The sequence below is a fragment of the Aspergillus brasiliensis genome, assembly GCF_001889945.1.
Source record: "Aspergillus brasiliensis CBS 101740 unplaced genomic scaffold ASPBRscaffold_1, whole genome shotgun sequence".
Taxonomy (NCBI): domain Eukaryota; kingdom Fungi; phylum Ascomycota; class Eurotiomycetes; order Eurotiales; family Aspergillaceae; genus Aspergillus; species Aspergillus brasiliensis.
In genome coordinates this window covers 2,315,266-2,329,196 of record NW_027137442.1, presented here as the reverse complement: position 1 = coordinate 2,329,196, position 13,931 = coordinate 2,315,266, and the positions used below count along the sequence as shown (strand labels likewise).

The 13,931-nt window shown below is 49.8% G+C and overlaps 4 protein-coding genes and 1 non-coding gene across 5 annotated transcripts; 2 read left to right on the top strand and 3 right to left on the bottom strand.

The window, feature by feature from the left end:
• Window positions 1-1,153: 1,153 nt before the first annotated feature.
• Window positions 1,154-1,225, bottom strand: ASPBRDRAFT_t4. The gene has a single exon. It is a non-coding gene; the product is annotated as a tRNA-Glu (tRNA).
• A 757-nt stretch (window positions 1,226-1,982) lies between these two features.
• On the top strand, window positions 1,983-3,882 carry ASPBRDRAFT_112098 (uncharacterized protein; the record flags this gene model as incomplete). The annotated part of the gene is made up of 2 exons (XM_067616623.1): window positions 1,983-2,572; window positions 2,670-3,882. The coding sequence occupies 2 exons, from the start codon at window positions 1,983-1,985 to the stop codon at window positions 3,880-3,882; spliced, it is 1,803 nt and encodes a 600-aa protein (XP_067484860.1).
• A 616-nt stretch (window positions 3,883-4,498) lies between these two features.
• ASPBRDRAFT_111891 (putative ABC transporter) lies at window positions 4,499-9,610 on the bottom strand (the record flags this gene model as incomplete). Its single annotated transcript, XM_067616603.1, has 13 exons — window positions 4,499-4,630; window positions 4,698-4,742; window positions 4,799-5,252; window positions 5,308-5,597; window positions 5,652-5,903; window positions 5,955-6,516; window positions 6,563-6,640; window positions 6,694-7,363; window positions 7,412-7,459; window positions 7,509-7,633; window positions 7,685-7,783; window positions 7,833-7,955; window positions 8,019-9,610. The coding sequence occupies 13 exons, from the start codon at window positions 9,608-9,610 to the stop codon at window positions 4,499-4,501; spliced, it is 4,470 nt and encodes a 1,489-aa protein (XP_067484859.1).
• A 1,302-nt stretch (window positions 9,611-10,912) lies between these two features.
• On the top strand, window positions 10,913-12,937 carry ASPBRDRAFT_141513 (glycoside hydrolase family 1 protein; the record flags this gene model as incomplete). Its single annotated transcript, XM_067619182.1, has 4 exons — window positions 10,913-11,033; window positions 11,100-11,441; window positions 11,503-12,659; window positions 12,718-12,937. 4 exons carry the CDS (start codon window positions 10,913-10,915, stop codon window positions 12,802-12,804), a joined length of 1,707 nt encoding a protein of 568 aa, XP_067484858.1. The 3' UTR covers window positions 12,805-12,937.
• On the bottom strand, window positions 12,929-13,920 carry ASPBRDRAFT_61150 (uncharacterized protein; the record flags this gene model as incomplete). The annotated part of the gene is made up of 2 exons (XM_067628284.1): window positions 13,393-13,920; window positions 12,929-13,315 (listed from the first exon to the last, which is right to left on the bottom strand). Exons 1-2 carry the CDS (start codon window positions 13,852-13,854, stop codon window positions 12,929-12,931), a joined length of 849 nt encoding a protein of 282 aa, XP_067484857.1. The 5' UTR covers window positions 13,855-13,920.
• Window positions 13,921-13,931: the final 11 nt, after the last annotated feature.

Genomic DNA, 13,931 nt, shown 5'->3' with positions numbered 1-13,931 from the left:
CCCGGCACTCCCATCTTCGGTTCTTCCAGAGATGTGTTTTCTTTTTTCTTGTACATTAACATGCAAATCTTACAGGTGTAATGTGATATCCTTAAAATTCAACTCAACTCAAACTATTCTATTTCTTACAGGCAGGAGAACCTAAGCGGAAATTGTTCGGTGAAGATCTAGAGGCGACTACTTGCATCCATTCTATTATGATTTACGACATCTCCGACATACCCGATAAGCTTCTCAACGTTGCCCGCCGATCTATCCATACTAGCTTTGCCACGGCCAAACCATATTGGAACCCGAGGGTTGGAACCGAGACTTGTTTTCCTACTAGACTGCAACAGGATGGAATCGATCCGTTTCCCGATTCCTCCACCAATAGTTGGTCACTGAACACGAGATATTCAACAGGTATCCTTGGGACAAGCGAGGCGGTGAGGTGTTGCTTCGATAATGACAGAAAATTTGGTCTCGCCGCTTCCGCTATAGCCAGATGACATGATAGTACGCATTGTGTAGATGTGACGAAATTCTGGTGTGCTTTGGATGACTGATTTACCGCATACTGTGGCCAATTGAACTTATGATGGAGAGTGTAGTACGTTCAAGACAAGTAATACTGTTATGCTGCAGCGGTCATCACAGATTGATGTCGTGCGGTTTGGATTGAGAGTTCATAGCATCTATGGGGCATTATTTGCATCAGTGGTATCATCAGGCAATACTTGAAGGCTTGGAGGCCGGGCGAACCGCTAGCTTGATTGGTGATACCAATACTACTGGTAGTAGGTCTTGGGTTCGGGTATTTGCTAATGTGCACTAGTTACTGGTATATATCAGTCATCGCAATGTGAATGCATATTTTGGGGGGAAAGGATCAGTGGAAACTATGCTAAGTAGTATAGTGACTCGGAAATCTCAGTAATATATACCGAGTAGTAGATCGACTCATGCATACAGTTGAAGTAATTGAGGTAACATGTATGCTGTTGCTATTTGTGGGTCATGGAGAGTGTATGTGGTCTACTATATTGAAGGACCAAAAACAATCCAAATATAACCCAAGAGATAGATAGATAGTCAAAAAGAGAAGAATGACAAAAGGCGAGACAGGTCGCTCATTGACAATCTCGTCAAAAATGAAAGAGAAATGTTTGAGCTCCGATAGGGGGAATCGAACCCCCGGCTGCCGTGTGAGAGACGGCGATGTTAGCCACTACACCATATCGGATTACTTGTTGAGAGAGGCTACCAAATATAGTAATATAAGCCAAGAATAGATAAGACGCTAGACCAACACCTTCACTGGAGGATCTTGTTTCATGTCCCAACGTCTGTTGTTGCTTTTTCAATGCCACATCTTCCTCTCTCTTTTACTCCTAAGTAACCCACTACATCTCTCATGTAGACCGTTTATCTGCCGCGGAAGAAAAATCAACTTTCTCTGCGAATAGAAAGGTGATCGGACCTATTGCTTGGTTCTAGTGAGAACCGATGGATCCCCACACAACTACACATCATGGATTTTCAAGATACACCTGAAACATGTCACGAACGAGTCAGTGCTCAAGATCTCAGAGCTCTCTTTTTTAGATGAAGCCTTATATGGGATCGGGAAGCGTAAATCTGTCAAATCGGCGGGCGAGAACCAGAGGCTCTTGATCCCCACAGACCGAAGCTTGGCGGTTCTTGCTCGATCGTCACGTTCCTCTCCTCACTTTTCCCTCGTGTATTTCTTTCCCCCTCCCCTTCTTCCTTGCCTGCCCATCTGCAGCTCTTACTGCGTCCCCGACGCCCTACCATACCACCGAACCGTCCCTCTTGATTGACGCAGCAGCTTCTCCAACTTTCTATGGTCATGCATTGAGCTGCAGCAACCCAGTTAATGCTCTTTCTACTCTCCCCATAGAACGCGTCCCTCCCAAGTGTTACCATATTCGCTACCTCTCTCTACCTGGCTCGACAACCCCCCGCGTCTCCCGTGAAACATGGAAGAAGGCGCGTCTTCTCGTCCGACAGATACTCCCGAAGGCTCTGCCGGCGGCGATGATATCAATGCCTCCTCGAGTGCCGCGAAGAACCCGGCCTTGAAGGATCGGAAATGCCAGTATTGCCATCAAGCGTTCACCTCTTCCTCCCTCGGTCGCCATCTGGATCAATTCCTTTTCAAGAAAAAGCCGGACGGTATTCATGATGTTGAGGAAATCCGGCGCATTCGGAGCGGTATAACTCGCCGACAGGCCCGTACCTCGTCTGGTAGACGCGATACTCCCGAGAGAACAACAGGCAAAGGCCCACAGGACTCCTACACTCCTGGTGATTCGGGGACAAAGTCACGCGATGGCGCGTATAGGATGATGTTCAACACGCCTACGTGGCATGCGACCGGTGTGATCAATGATATTCCCAATCCTAGCCAGTCACAGGATAATAGCTCGTCTCATTCGCGCATTGCGCCTTCGCAGTCACGCACTGGACCGCTCCCGTTTCCGGATAGAGGTGGCTCGAATAACCCGGATACTATGAGAGCATTGGAGCTGGCTCTGCGCGAAGTACTGGATAATATCAAAGCTGCAACGTATGTACACTACCTGGCATCGCTAACTGTGCGCTTTCATTCGATAGCGTTGCTAGATTGCAAGCGATTGAAAAGCTAATTTTCATATGCTCGATAGTTCCAGAATGCGCCCCAGACTCTCTCCGTTCGAATTCGATATTCAGGCACAAACGTTCCCTTCCCTCTGCCTGCAGTTGTTGCCTCCCCCACCCAGTCTATTCGCAACAAGCCCATTCCCGTCTCCGTCATCATTCCCTCTTCAGCCGCCGGGAGTGGAGCATCTGGATATTGTCCGGCAAGCGCTTCGCGCGAAGATTGATCAATGGCAGTCGGATCAACGCACCGCCGAGTCCAACAACAACTCCCAGTCAGGAAGACCAAGTCTCGGGTTAGACTCGAGTATGATCAGCCGGAGCGCGCAGCAGCACGAAGACCTAAGTTTGCGGCACTTGGAGCTGGCATTCAAGCACTGGGCCTCATTGCCGACAGATGCAAGGAGAGACGCATGGCAGCTTGAGATCACGCGCGCATTCGCAAGGGAAATGGAAAAGCGAAAGTTGCTAGATGACCAGCTCGCGCGCGTCCAACAGGAGGCAAACCAACTTCGTGCCCAAGTAGAAAGACTAGGCTCCTGCCAGTGGCCAAGAGAATTCGCAATCTTCCCTCCCGACACGCTCCCGCTACCACGAGACGTCGCCCGAGAACTCGACACCAAGGAGAGCCAAATCAGCCCCAACTCCTCTCGCTGGGACTACGACAATGTCGTCGCGAAATGGAAACGAGTCGTCATGCATGACAGAGGCATGGGCCGCGTCGGCATCGGCTACGCAAACAGCATGCAGGATGAATATCGCAGCGCAGAATCTAGGCACCCCATCACTACCACCGCAACCACTACCACCAGTGACGACCCAACCCGTTCCAGGATGTTGAATCCCCCATCGGCACCGAGCCCCGGCCCATCCCCCTCAAACACAAGTGGTGGCGGAGCCTCCGCGCCTCCAAGCCAGCAGACTTCGCCCTATATGCACCAGCACGACAGCACTCGGAGTCCTGACGGCGGTCCGCAAGCCAAGCGACCTCGCCTGATGAACGGCCACCACATCGAAAACCCTCCGCACGCTCCTGACGGTGCACCTGCTCCTCCTGCTCCACCTGGCCCTACTACCTCTACTTCTACCACCACCACGACAACGGCTACGAACCAGGGACCCGCTGCCGCTCCTCCCTCCACTACTTCCTGGACCACCACTACTGCTCAACCCTCCGGGATAGCTTCAAACCCGGCCAACCCTGCAGGTCCCACGCCCCCTCCTTCTTGCTCTGGGTAAGATCTATTGTTGGTATTTTGAATGGACATATCATATCCTCTCAGAATCAGCCCTAGGGTATGAGTCGTGGACGAGAGGGAAAGTCATCGCCGTGTGTGCGTGTTTATTCGATCAAACTGTTGTTATATATGACCTTGGAGATCAACCAAGCTAGCCAACAAGGCTCCAAACCATTACCGTGTAGTTTGGTATTGGACTACAAAATTGTCCATACAACGCCTGGGAGGAGAGGGAGAGAGAGGGAGAGAGAGAGAAATCTACCCTACACTCTCTACTGGATGTAAATATCCAAATATGACTCTACCGCTGCATGTCCAATTTTCTCAGCTATCGAAAAAAGAAGAATTCATCTTGGCCGAGTATCTAATGTGCAAATTTTAGCATTATGCCCCCCCAGCTGATATATATTAGTAAGGTTACACAATGATAACATCATACATTCTCCATAGCATGAAAATAAGCAATATGACCAGCCGGAGTCCACAGTAAATGGTGCTGAAATTGTGTGTGTGTGTGTGTGTGTGTGTGTGTGTGTGTGTGCAGAATAGGAGAAATGAAACAATATTAGAAGATGATAGTAGTAAAGTACAATTGGGATGATATTGTGACACACAAATCACTGTTTCGCAGCCTTTTTCGATTTCCGTGCACTGATACTCCTCTTCATATTCCTTACGCCGTGGAGATAAAGCCACGAGAAGAAGAACACGGCCATGAAGTTGAATATCACGTAGGCCCAGAATATACCCTATCGAGGATCAATCAGCTTAGAACGTATACCACTTCGAAGAAGGAGCTGAGGATAGACAACATACATAGTTACGCCACTTGTGCGAGTAGAAAACATTGAAGTTTCGGGCCTGGAACCAAGGCATTAGTTAGTGCCTATAGTAAGGGCAGGGCAGGGTAGACGGACAAAGGCATCACCAACTGAGTACTGGCAGAAGGCACAAAAGCCGTTACCTGCATCTTGGACGTATCCGCCTATCTGGCTGGCATAGGACCCGGCATACTCCTGGCAAGTCATTCCTGAGGGTGGGCTGAATTCCGACTCTTCTCTGGAAACACAGCGGACGGGAACCCCATGTACAACGACGCTTAAGAAGCCTTCCAGGAGATAATGGAATGGTGTGAGCCAGTACATCCAGGATCTCCAAAACGTGTTGAGGCTAGAGTATGGTACGACGACACCACAGAAAGATAGGACGAACGTGAAGAAGGTCGGCACGAGAAGAGAGGCGAAGAGCGGGTTTGGCGAGAAGGCTGCGATGAATTGGCCGAGGCCGACATAGAACAATTCAAAGAGCATCAGGAACATCCAGACAAAACCGGACGTGAATGAATTCCGTGGGAACCAGACGCCCCAGTACCTGGAGTGGGTTAGGTTGACTCGTCTCTCGGAAGTAGGGAAAGGAGTAATCTCACCAGCAATTGAAATAGATCGACCCTGCGACGACCGAATAGGGCAATTCTGGCAAAATTGCGCTTGTCACGAATGCAGTCCATGAGTAAATCTTTGAGCCGGCTTCTCGTGATTCGTAGAGACTGCGGAAATGAAGGAACCGTGGCTGTAGTTGCTGGATTAGAGGTGGGGCTATTGTGAGCGTCATGAAGATGGAGAACATTCGAGACTGCATGTCAATGTAGCTGTTTCCGAGGTGCCAGAAAGTGAAAGTGTTGAAGAGCCCGGTGAAGATATGAAGCAAAAATTTGCCCTGTGGGGTGGTTAGAGGGTTGGTTAAAGGTGCACTGAATGTTTGGAGACATACAAGGGCGTATTGAGGGGTTCGCCAATATGCTACGAAACTGCGCTTTGAGACAGTCAATATCTGCACCCAGATGGGCATAGCATATTCCCGGTTGTCATCTTTTCCTCCTTCAATTTCCCTGTTGCGTCGCTCGTGAATGATATTCTCGATCTCCTGTGAAAGCTGCCTGTGCTGGGTAGATCTGGCCCAGACATCGCCCCAGTCCTGCCCTTTATAATCCGGGTTACCAGCACCGATAACATCGAGCATATACTACTTTAATTTAGCATCGTATGTGACGTATACACGGGAGTACGAGGATACCTCTGCGGGGTTCTCATGAGGGGAGCATTTTCTGGCCCCATTCTGCTCAAAGTACTCGATAAGCTTCCTGGAATCCGTACCGAGCTCATCATTGTAGACGACTCTTCCTCCACTCTGCAACAATAGCAGTTCATCAAACTGCTCAAAAAGGACGGCAGACGGTTGGTGGATTGTGCACAGAATGGCCTGTCCGGCATCGGCAAGGCGTCGAAGGAAACGCACGATGTTGTAAGCAGCCAGGGAGTCCAATCCAGATGTTGGCTCGTCCAGGAATAGTAGCAACTGCGGTTTACTTGCTAGCTCAACTGCGATGGTAAGTCTTTTTCGCTGCTCAGCGTTCAGTCCAGCTCCTCCTGCGCCGACTATAGCACCTGCAATTGGCCGCATCTCAAGGAGATCGATTATCTTTTCACAGTAGTCATACTTCTCCTTAATAGGTACCTCCTTTGGCTGACGAAGGAGAGCTGAAAACTGGAGCGATTCTCTGACAGTTGCTGTAGGCTCGTGAATATCCATTTGCTCAGCAAAGCCAGTTGCCCTTTGGAAGCTTTTAGGAAGAGGCCTGCAAATGTAAGCAGTTGCTGCAAAGTTTCTAGGCTGATACTCACTTTCCATCAACAAGAAAGGTGCCTGTTACAACTCCAAAATTTATCCGCTGGGCGAGAGTATTGAGAAGCGTTGTCTTGCTGGACAATGATCAGCATTTATCTAAAGACATCAGGGAGCAATATTCGCTTACCCAGCCCCAGAAGCACCCATTAGCGCAGTGAGGCGACCCGGCTTAACATATCCTTGGACGTCGTGTAATAGCTTTCTCTGACCATCTTTGTAAGGAATGGTGTAGTTCACACCTTGCCAGGTAAATATCGATGTGCTTCGTGCGATTCCATGAACCTCGTCACTGGAATCATCTGTATCCTTCTCTTGGAACCCGCTGGTGGCTCCTGCTCCATCACTGCCCGTTTCCACATCCCCTGGAAGTTCCTTGTTTTTGACAGCTTCCTGCACAGCCTCCGGCGCTTCGCCCTTTTTAAAGATCGTAACCGTGCTGCCTCCTTTGTTGGGTTTCTGAAGCTCCATTCCGACCATGGTCAAGCATACGAAAAGGACGAACCAAGCTATGACAATACCGAAGTTCCGCCATAAGTGGGATCGACTGTATGTGTAAGCAGCCTCTATGTAGTTTGATCCCTGGACAATAAGCTGATTTGGCGTACTTCCTTCGATCGCACAGACTTGGTTGCCAGGCCGTGCACTTGGACCGTCCGGGAATATGGACGGGGGGACACACTGCAGATTCAAATCATAGAATTCATTTGACATGATCGCCTCAAAAGCGTACTGCAATGGATTGATCCAGATTAACCATTTGAGCCAGGGATGCATTTTCCATGGAGGGATGAGATATCCTGGGTATATCAGTAAGAAAATTTCATTAAGTGGCTGATATCCCTTACCGGTGTATACTATCAGCGCTTGGACAGAGACTCCAGTTACGCGGGTGGCTACATTCATCAGTCAGCTCACATGGAATAGGATTGAAGGTTTCCATACCAACGTCAAGAGAAGCACTCAGCGCTCCGATAGTCCGGAAGAAAGAGTACATGGTCATGGTAAGAATGAAAACAAATAGGAAGTTGATGAAAAACTGAGACGCGGTCCGTGAAAGATTAGACATACTGAAAAGAGTGGTCAGTCTCAATCAGCAGTGAACTCGAAGAATGGCATACAAGTATACAATCAGCTCAAAGATGGTGATCTGAACGAATACAATGGGGACATCGACGACCACTTGAGCTAAGGCATATGCCGCTGGACGATAGAAGGAGCTGGTCGAGTAAGCCTACTGCTGAGATATGTATACCTTGTCTCACTTACAAACTCTTATGTTTCAATATGACGGGTCGGCTTCCATAAAGAGCCGTGAGCTCTGCCATGGCCAGCAGGGAGTTGAACAATAGTACATAGAACATGACACCACCTCTAGTGAAGACACCAGCGCTATAGAAAGCTGTCAGAGAATATTTCCCAATGGGGTCTGGTGATGGGTATATTGCGACTAACCTAGTCTGGGGCAGGTTATAGAAGAGACTTCCGATGATTAGTGCCTGGAATGTGAGCATCACCCATTTCCCGATGAGGGTCTGCTTATCCCCATACATGACGAGGAATTGCCGTTGCGTCAGTATAAGGACCTGCTTATAGAAAGACACCGTGTAGTTCTGCTTTTTTCTCTTTTCCCTGGCTTGCTCACACACGTGCTGCGACGATGCGATTTCTTGTTCAAAACTTTCGATATCTGCCTTGGCCTCCTTGTATATATCACTCCTTCGGTACGCCCTCTGGAAGTCTTCCCCGGAGCGTGGAACTCGATCCTCCCAGCCTTCCTTGATACGTCGCGCATACGGGTCACTGACAGACGTCAAGAAATCCGGCGTGGTCCACCGAGGAGGGCACACAAATCCCAGACGCTCGAAGTATACCTTGGCGTTTTCGGTGCGCCCGTAGTAGGCACATTTGCCTTCCTCAATCAGCATGACCTTATCGAAGAGGTTGTAGAGGTTCTCCGAGGCTTGATAGAGAGCCACAAGTGTAGAGGCATGTGCCATGTCTGTTGAGCTTCTCAAGCTTTCCACGTACTCCAGAGCCGTGCTAGCATCGAGACCTTTGGTGGAATTGTCCCAGCATTGGGTGCTAGCTTTCGTGATTAGGGCTTCGCCAATAGACACACGCTTCTTCTCACCCCCAGAAACTCCGCGAATAAGTTCATTGCCGACCTTGGTCCCCAGTGCATGCTCGATCCAGAACAACTTGGCGATCGTAGAAAGGAATGTCTCCTGGTAGTGCTTCCTACTTTCACCCGGTAGTCGTGATGATTTGTCCGGGGTTCTTGACTTGAGAGCGAACATCAAGGTGTCGCGTACGGTGAGCGTAGGGTAGTGAAGGTCGTCTTCGGGATTGTAGAGAACTTCCGAACGGTAGTTCTTTGCCATGGTCTCGGCATCTGCACCTCCGTAGCGTACATCACCTTCCACGCTTTTGTAGCCGGACCGTTGATTCCCAATGACTTTCAGAAATGTAGAGCAACCGGATCCCGGACGACCAAGAACCAGAAGCATTTCCCCAGGCCGTACACATCCATTGAAGTCATCCAGGATGGTTCGCAATGGTGCGCTCTTCCTTCCGCCGGTGAGTAGGCCTTTGATCAATCTTGGTATACCCAAGAGGATGTCAGTGTTTGTGGGCTGGAGGGCCGCGCCCAGACCGACGCCTTTTACGGTCAGGTTTTTCCACACCACGCCAAGATGTCTTGTCTTTTCCTCTTCGGAGTTGGCCTTTCTTTCCTGGCCAAACATGCGCGAAACCAATCTCGCTATCTGATCCGTATCATCAGCCCCCGCAGCCCCAGTGCTGCGTCGTTGAGAAAGGGCGCGAGCAATATCCTGTTGCGTGAGCTGCCTCTGAAGTGAGGACTCCTGTCGGATCACATTTTCGTTCGAGACTTGGTGCTCGACAGAGATAGCCGATTGCTTTTTAGAGAGCCCCGGGCTAGGCAACGCGCTTGAGCTCGAATCGGAAGAATCCAGTGGCGCTTTCTTCTCAACTTCCTTGAGGGCAGAGCTTGGCTCGCTGCGAGGGGAGCGTCCCGAGTCCATGTTGATAGGCTGCGACGGTAGCTATCGGAAATATAGCATCGCAGTGAAAGTAGCAGCGGAGACAATACCCGATGTCGGCCTGAATCTGAAGTTAAGAATCTCGACCGGGGGACGAGGGAATGCGAGGGATCTCTTTGTGTCCTTATCGCTACACTCTGCATTCCGTGTTAAGTACCGGCATTGTCGGAGCTTGGTCAAGACCGATGCAACCTCCTCATCGAGCTCTAGCTTTCTACAAGCCGAGTAAAATATGGGTCGGACAAGATGAGGACCGAATGCCGATCGTGGGATCGAATAAGCATGCATCAAGTGACGAAACAAGTTCGGGTCCTGAAGAAAGGTGTGGGGGGAGACCCTGAGTGAACCATGGCTGAAGCTTGATGTCGTTGATTGTTTCCGCGGATCATGGTGAAGTCATCATCTGCGACTCTGGACCGAATCGGCGATCGGATGCGGTTTCTATTCGTCCTCGATTGTCTTTAGTGACTGAAGAGATTGTATGACGGTCATCGAAGTGAAGCAACGAGAAAGACAGGGCTGGGACACTTAGTCTGTGTTTCCTAACCATAGAAGGGTGAGCTTGACATAATCAGCCCAGGCAGGTATGAAGCTCTCAGCCACCCGAGGAGGAAGTCTGGGTCGTTCTATAGATAAGCCCAGGCTGGAGTGTTTTTGATCAATGGGTTAAATTTCAAGGTTGCAGTTGGACTGCCTTGTCTCAACTTTGACAGCATTGCTTGGGTTCAGTTGTGGGTAATGGAATGAAGGGATGGTTGACGAAGGAAAAAGGTGGCTTGGTTAGGATCGAGAAGAAAGTTGAGCTGCCCCTCTGCTTTTCCGCCTCTCTCCATTTCCCTCCTTCTTTTCATCCTTCCTTTGAAATCACTAGAGACAAGTGCCAATAAGCAACACTAACAATGCTCTTCTATTGTTGGAAGAATAAATGGCACCATGCAGACCCCCGCACATAGCAAGGGAGGGCGGCAGGTCTGATTGACGTCCGACGATTAACCGGATCAATGAGAAAGGGAGGTTTTTCCCATCGAATACTTGGCACGAAATGGATATTTATCCAGCTTCCCCGCCAACGAAGATCTCCCGTATAGAAATTAGTGTTGAGATCTCTGAATCGAACTAAATGTTTGCCCTGCTAGTCGTCGCTGTACATATTCCGGCTAAATGGGCCAAGTCCTGAGGTTGAAAAGCACAGCGGTTTAAAAAGCAGCTTTTCGCACACATGGATCCTGTTTCTGAGTCTTAAAGCAAGGCAGACAATTCTTCAGACCTCTGCCGGATATCACAATGCATCCTCAGATCCTCTGTATAGGACTACTGCTTGCTTGTAAAGCAGCTGCAGTCTCCACCACTGGCAGTTCCACAGCTGCATCCCCTCTGACAACGACTCTGAACATCACCGTAGAAGGTGGAAATCATACACTGCATAACTTTCTACAATAGTGAATACCAATACACCTAACAAATAGTCTAGATCTTTGGAACATATACATAGGCCCCGTCCAGACAGCTTCGATCAACACCACCGTTGAACCCACCCCGATTCCATCCGCCGAATTGATTCCACCTCCCCCGCTCTACTATCCCTCCTACTTACCAGGAGCCCAGAACCCAGAACAAGGAAGTAACAACAGCCGTTTATTCCCCAAGGGTTTCTGGTGGGGCGTCTCAAGCGCTTCATATCAAGTCGAAGGAGCCGTCAAAGCAGATGGCCGGGGCCCTAGTATATGGGATGTATTTACCCACCGGGCCATGAGTGTAGCTGACAACCAGACCGGAGATGTCGCGATCAACGGCTATTACATGTACAAAGAGGGTAAATAAGATCCCCCCTTCCTATCATTAAATCCAAAACACCAATCTCTTAATATTTCCAGACATCCAACGCATCGCCGCGATGGGCGTACCGGCATATTCCTTCTCGATCTCCTGGTCGAGAATCTTCCCCTTCGGCAACGGCCCCATCAACGAAGTAGGCCTACAGCACTACGACGACGTAATCAACACCTGCCTGCAATACGGCGTCAAACCCCAAGTAACCATGTACCACTGGGACCTGCCCTTATACCTACAGCTCTCCTACGGCGGCTGGACGAGCGAGCAGATCGTCGACGACTTCGTCGCCTACGCCAAGGTCCTCCTCGAACGATGGGGCGACAAAGTCTGGCAATGGTACACCTTCAACGAACCGCACTCCTTCTGCGGCGAATACCCAGTACCAGAAGGATATTTCCCTCGCACCACCTCCATCCCAGACGTGCAGCAACCCTACTGGTGCGCACACTACATGCTCCTGGCCGCGGGCAAAACCTACCAACTCGCACGCTCCATGAACATCACCGCCCCCATCAGCATCAAAAACAACGGCGGCTACAAACTCCCTCGGACTGCTTCGGCGGAGGACGCAGAAGCCGTTGAGCGCGCCTGGGCCTTCAACGAAGGATGGTTCGCGGACCCCCTGTTCCTAGGCGACTACCCATCCCTTCTAAAGAACTTCACATCAAGCTTCTTACCCGAATTCACGACCGAAGAGCGGGACATGATCAAGGGAGCGAGCGATTACTTCGCGCATGACGCCTACACCGCGGCTTATTACATGGCGCCTGATGCCGGGATCGACGGATGTCTATCTGACCCCAGTAACAGCCTGTATCCGGGATGCTATAACTCCTCCTATACGTTGCCGGAATCCGAAGGTGGTTGGCTCATCGGGCCAGCATCTGACCCTAACACGCGCTGGCTTCATAAGGCGACTGAGTGGCTGCCTAAGTTTTTGCATTATATTCAGGATACGTGGAAGCCCGAGAATGGTATAGCCATTACGGAGTTTGGGATGACGGAGCCTTTTGAGGCGTATAAGACTAAGCGTGAGGATATATTGACGGACCCGCTGAGGACGCTTTATTATCATGATTATGTGCAGGCGATGTTGATGGCTGTTGCGGAGGGGGTTAAGCTTGTTGGTTGCTCGGCTTGGTCTATTGCTGATAACCTCGAGTGGACTGCGGGATTTACTGTTAAGTTTGGGGTACAGGTGAGTATACCCTCCTTGTGTAATACTTGGTGGTTATCACTGACTTACATTCATGTAGTATGTCAATCTGACTACGCAAGAGCGCTTCTACAAAGCCAGTTTCTTTGAACTGGCGAATTTGTTCCGCACGTATATACGAGACTAGAGATATATGCACCCAGGGCAAAGGCTTGCAAGCTGCGGTGTCATACATAGTACTATCAAACGAATGCTATTTTCTGAGCCTATGGCAAAGAAATCTATCTACACAGTATCCATACCACATACGTTCATTGAACCCACCTCTTTCTCCGTCTTCGAACAATAGTCTCCCACCCATCCCTCACGTTCAAATTAGGAGACATCCCATTGTCCCGATAAAAAGAACGAAGATAATCCAAAGCCGGCGTCCGAACCCTACTCTCAATGTTCCAAATCATGTGACGACTGGGTATAAACAGGGGGGCATATAATATCAGATCCGGTGTCTTCGAGGCATCGCACATGCCCATACCCTCCATATATTCCCGTACCCAAGAGCCAGAACGATCTCCCCACCAGTAAACGGTAGCATAATCCATCACGCCATAAAAGTCGCTATGAAAGACGAGGATCTCGAACAACAATTCCATGCGGAGGCCATCGTCGGGAGGTTCTGATCCCGTTTCAGATACTTTCTACCATACAAAATTAGGTATAGACCCTCCCCCAGATAAAGGATCAATGAGTGGAATTGACCGATTGTTTGACTCACCTGTATCTCACACCGTTCACGAAACCCGGTCTTATCTCCACAGTGACTAACGATGCCCAATTCACGCGCGGGAGGCTGTTGAACCAGCATACGGCGCCAACTTGCGTCTTCTCGCATGTAGACTTCCGTCCTGTTGGGGTCTTTGACCATGTCAAGAGTATCGAAGGTGAGTTTAGAATCTGCATGCTCGGGGAAGATGATAGTATTCCGTTGGAAAATTCCAGGGAATGCTTCTGCTAGTAGGGGGTTGATGATCTTCTCTTGGGAACCGCAACTGCGGCTCTTGGCTGGTTGTAGAAATAATGCTTCTTGGAGGGGGCGTGATCCACTAATCACAAAGTTCCAAAAACGATTGACACGGAGCGCTGAGGTAAGGAGCGTGCGCATATCCAGATCGAGGAGGATCCTTTCCAGGATGCTGCGAACGGATAGGACGGCTTGGGGGCTGTTGCTGGATGCCATAATGATGATTGGACTTATATGGAAGGTTACTATGTCTACATCTATATAGTTCTAGCAGAGGGTCGGTTAATATGTGT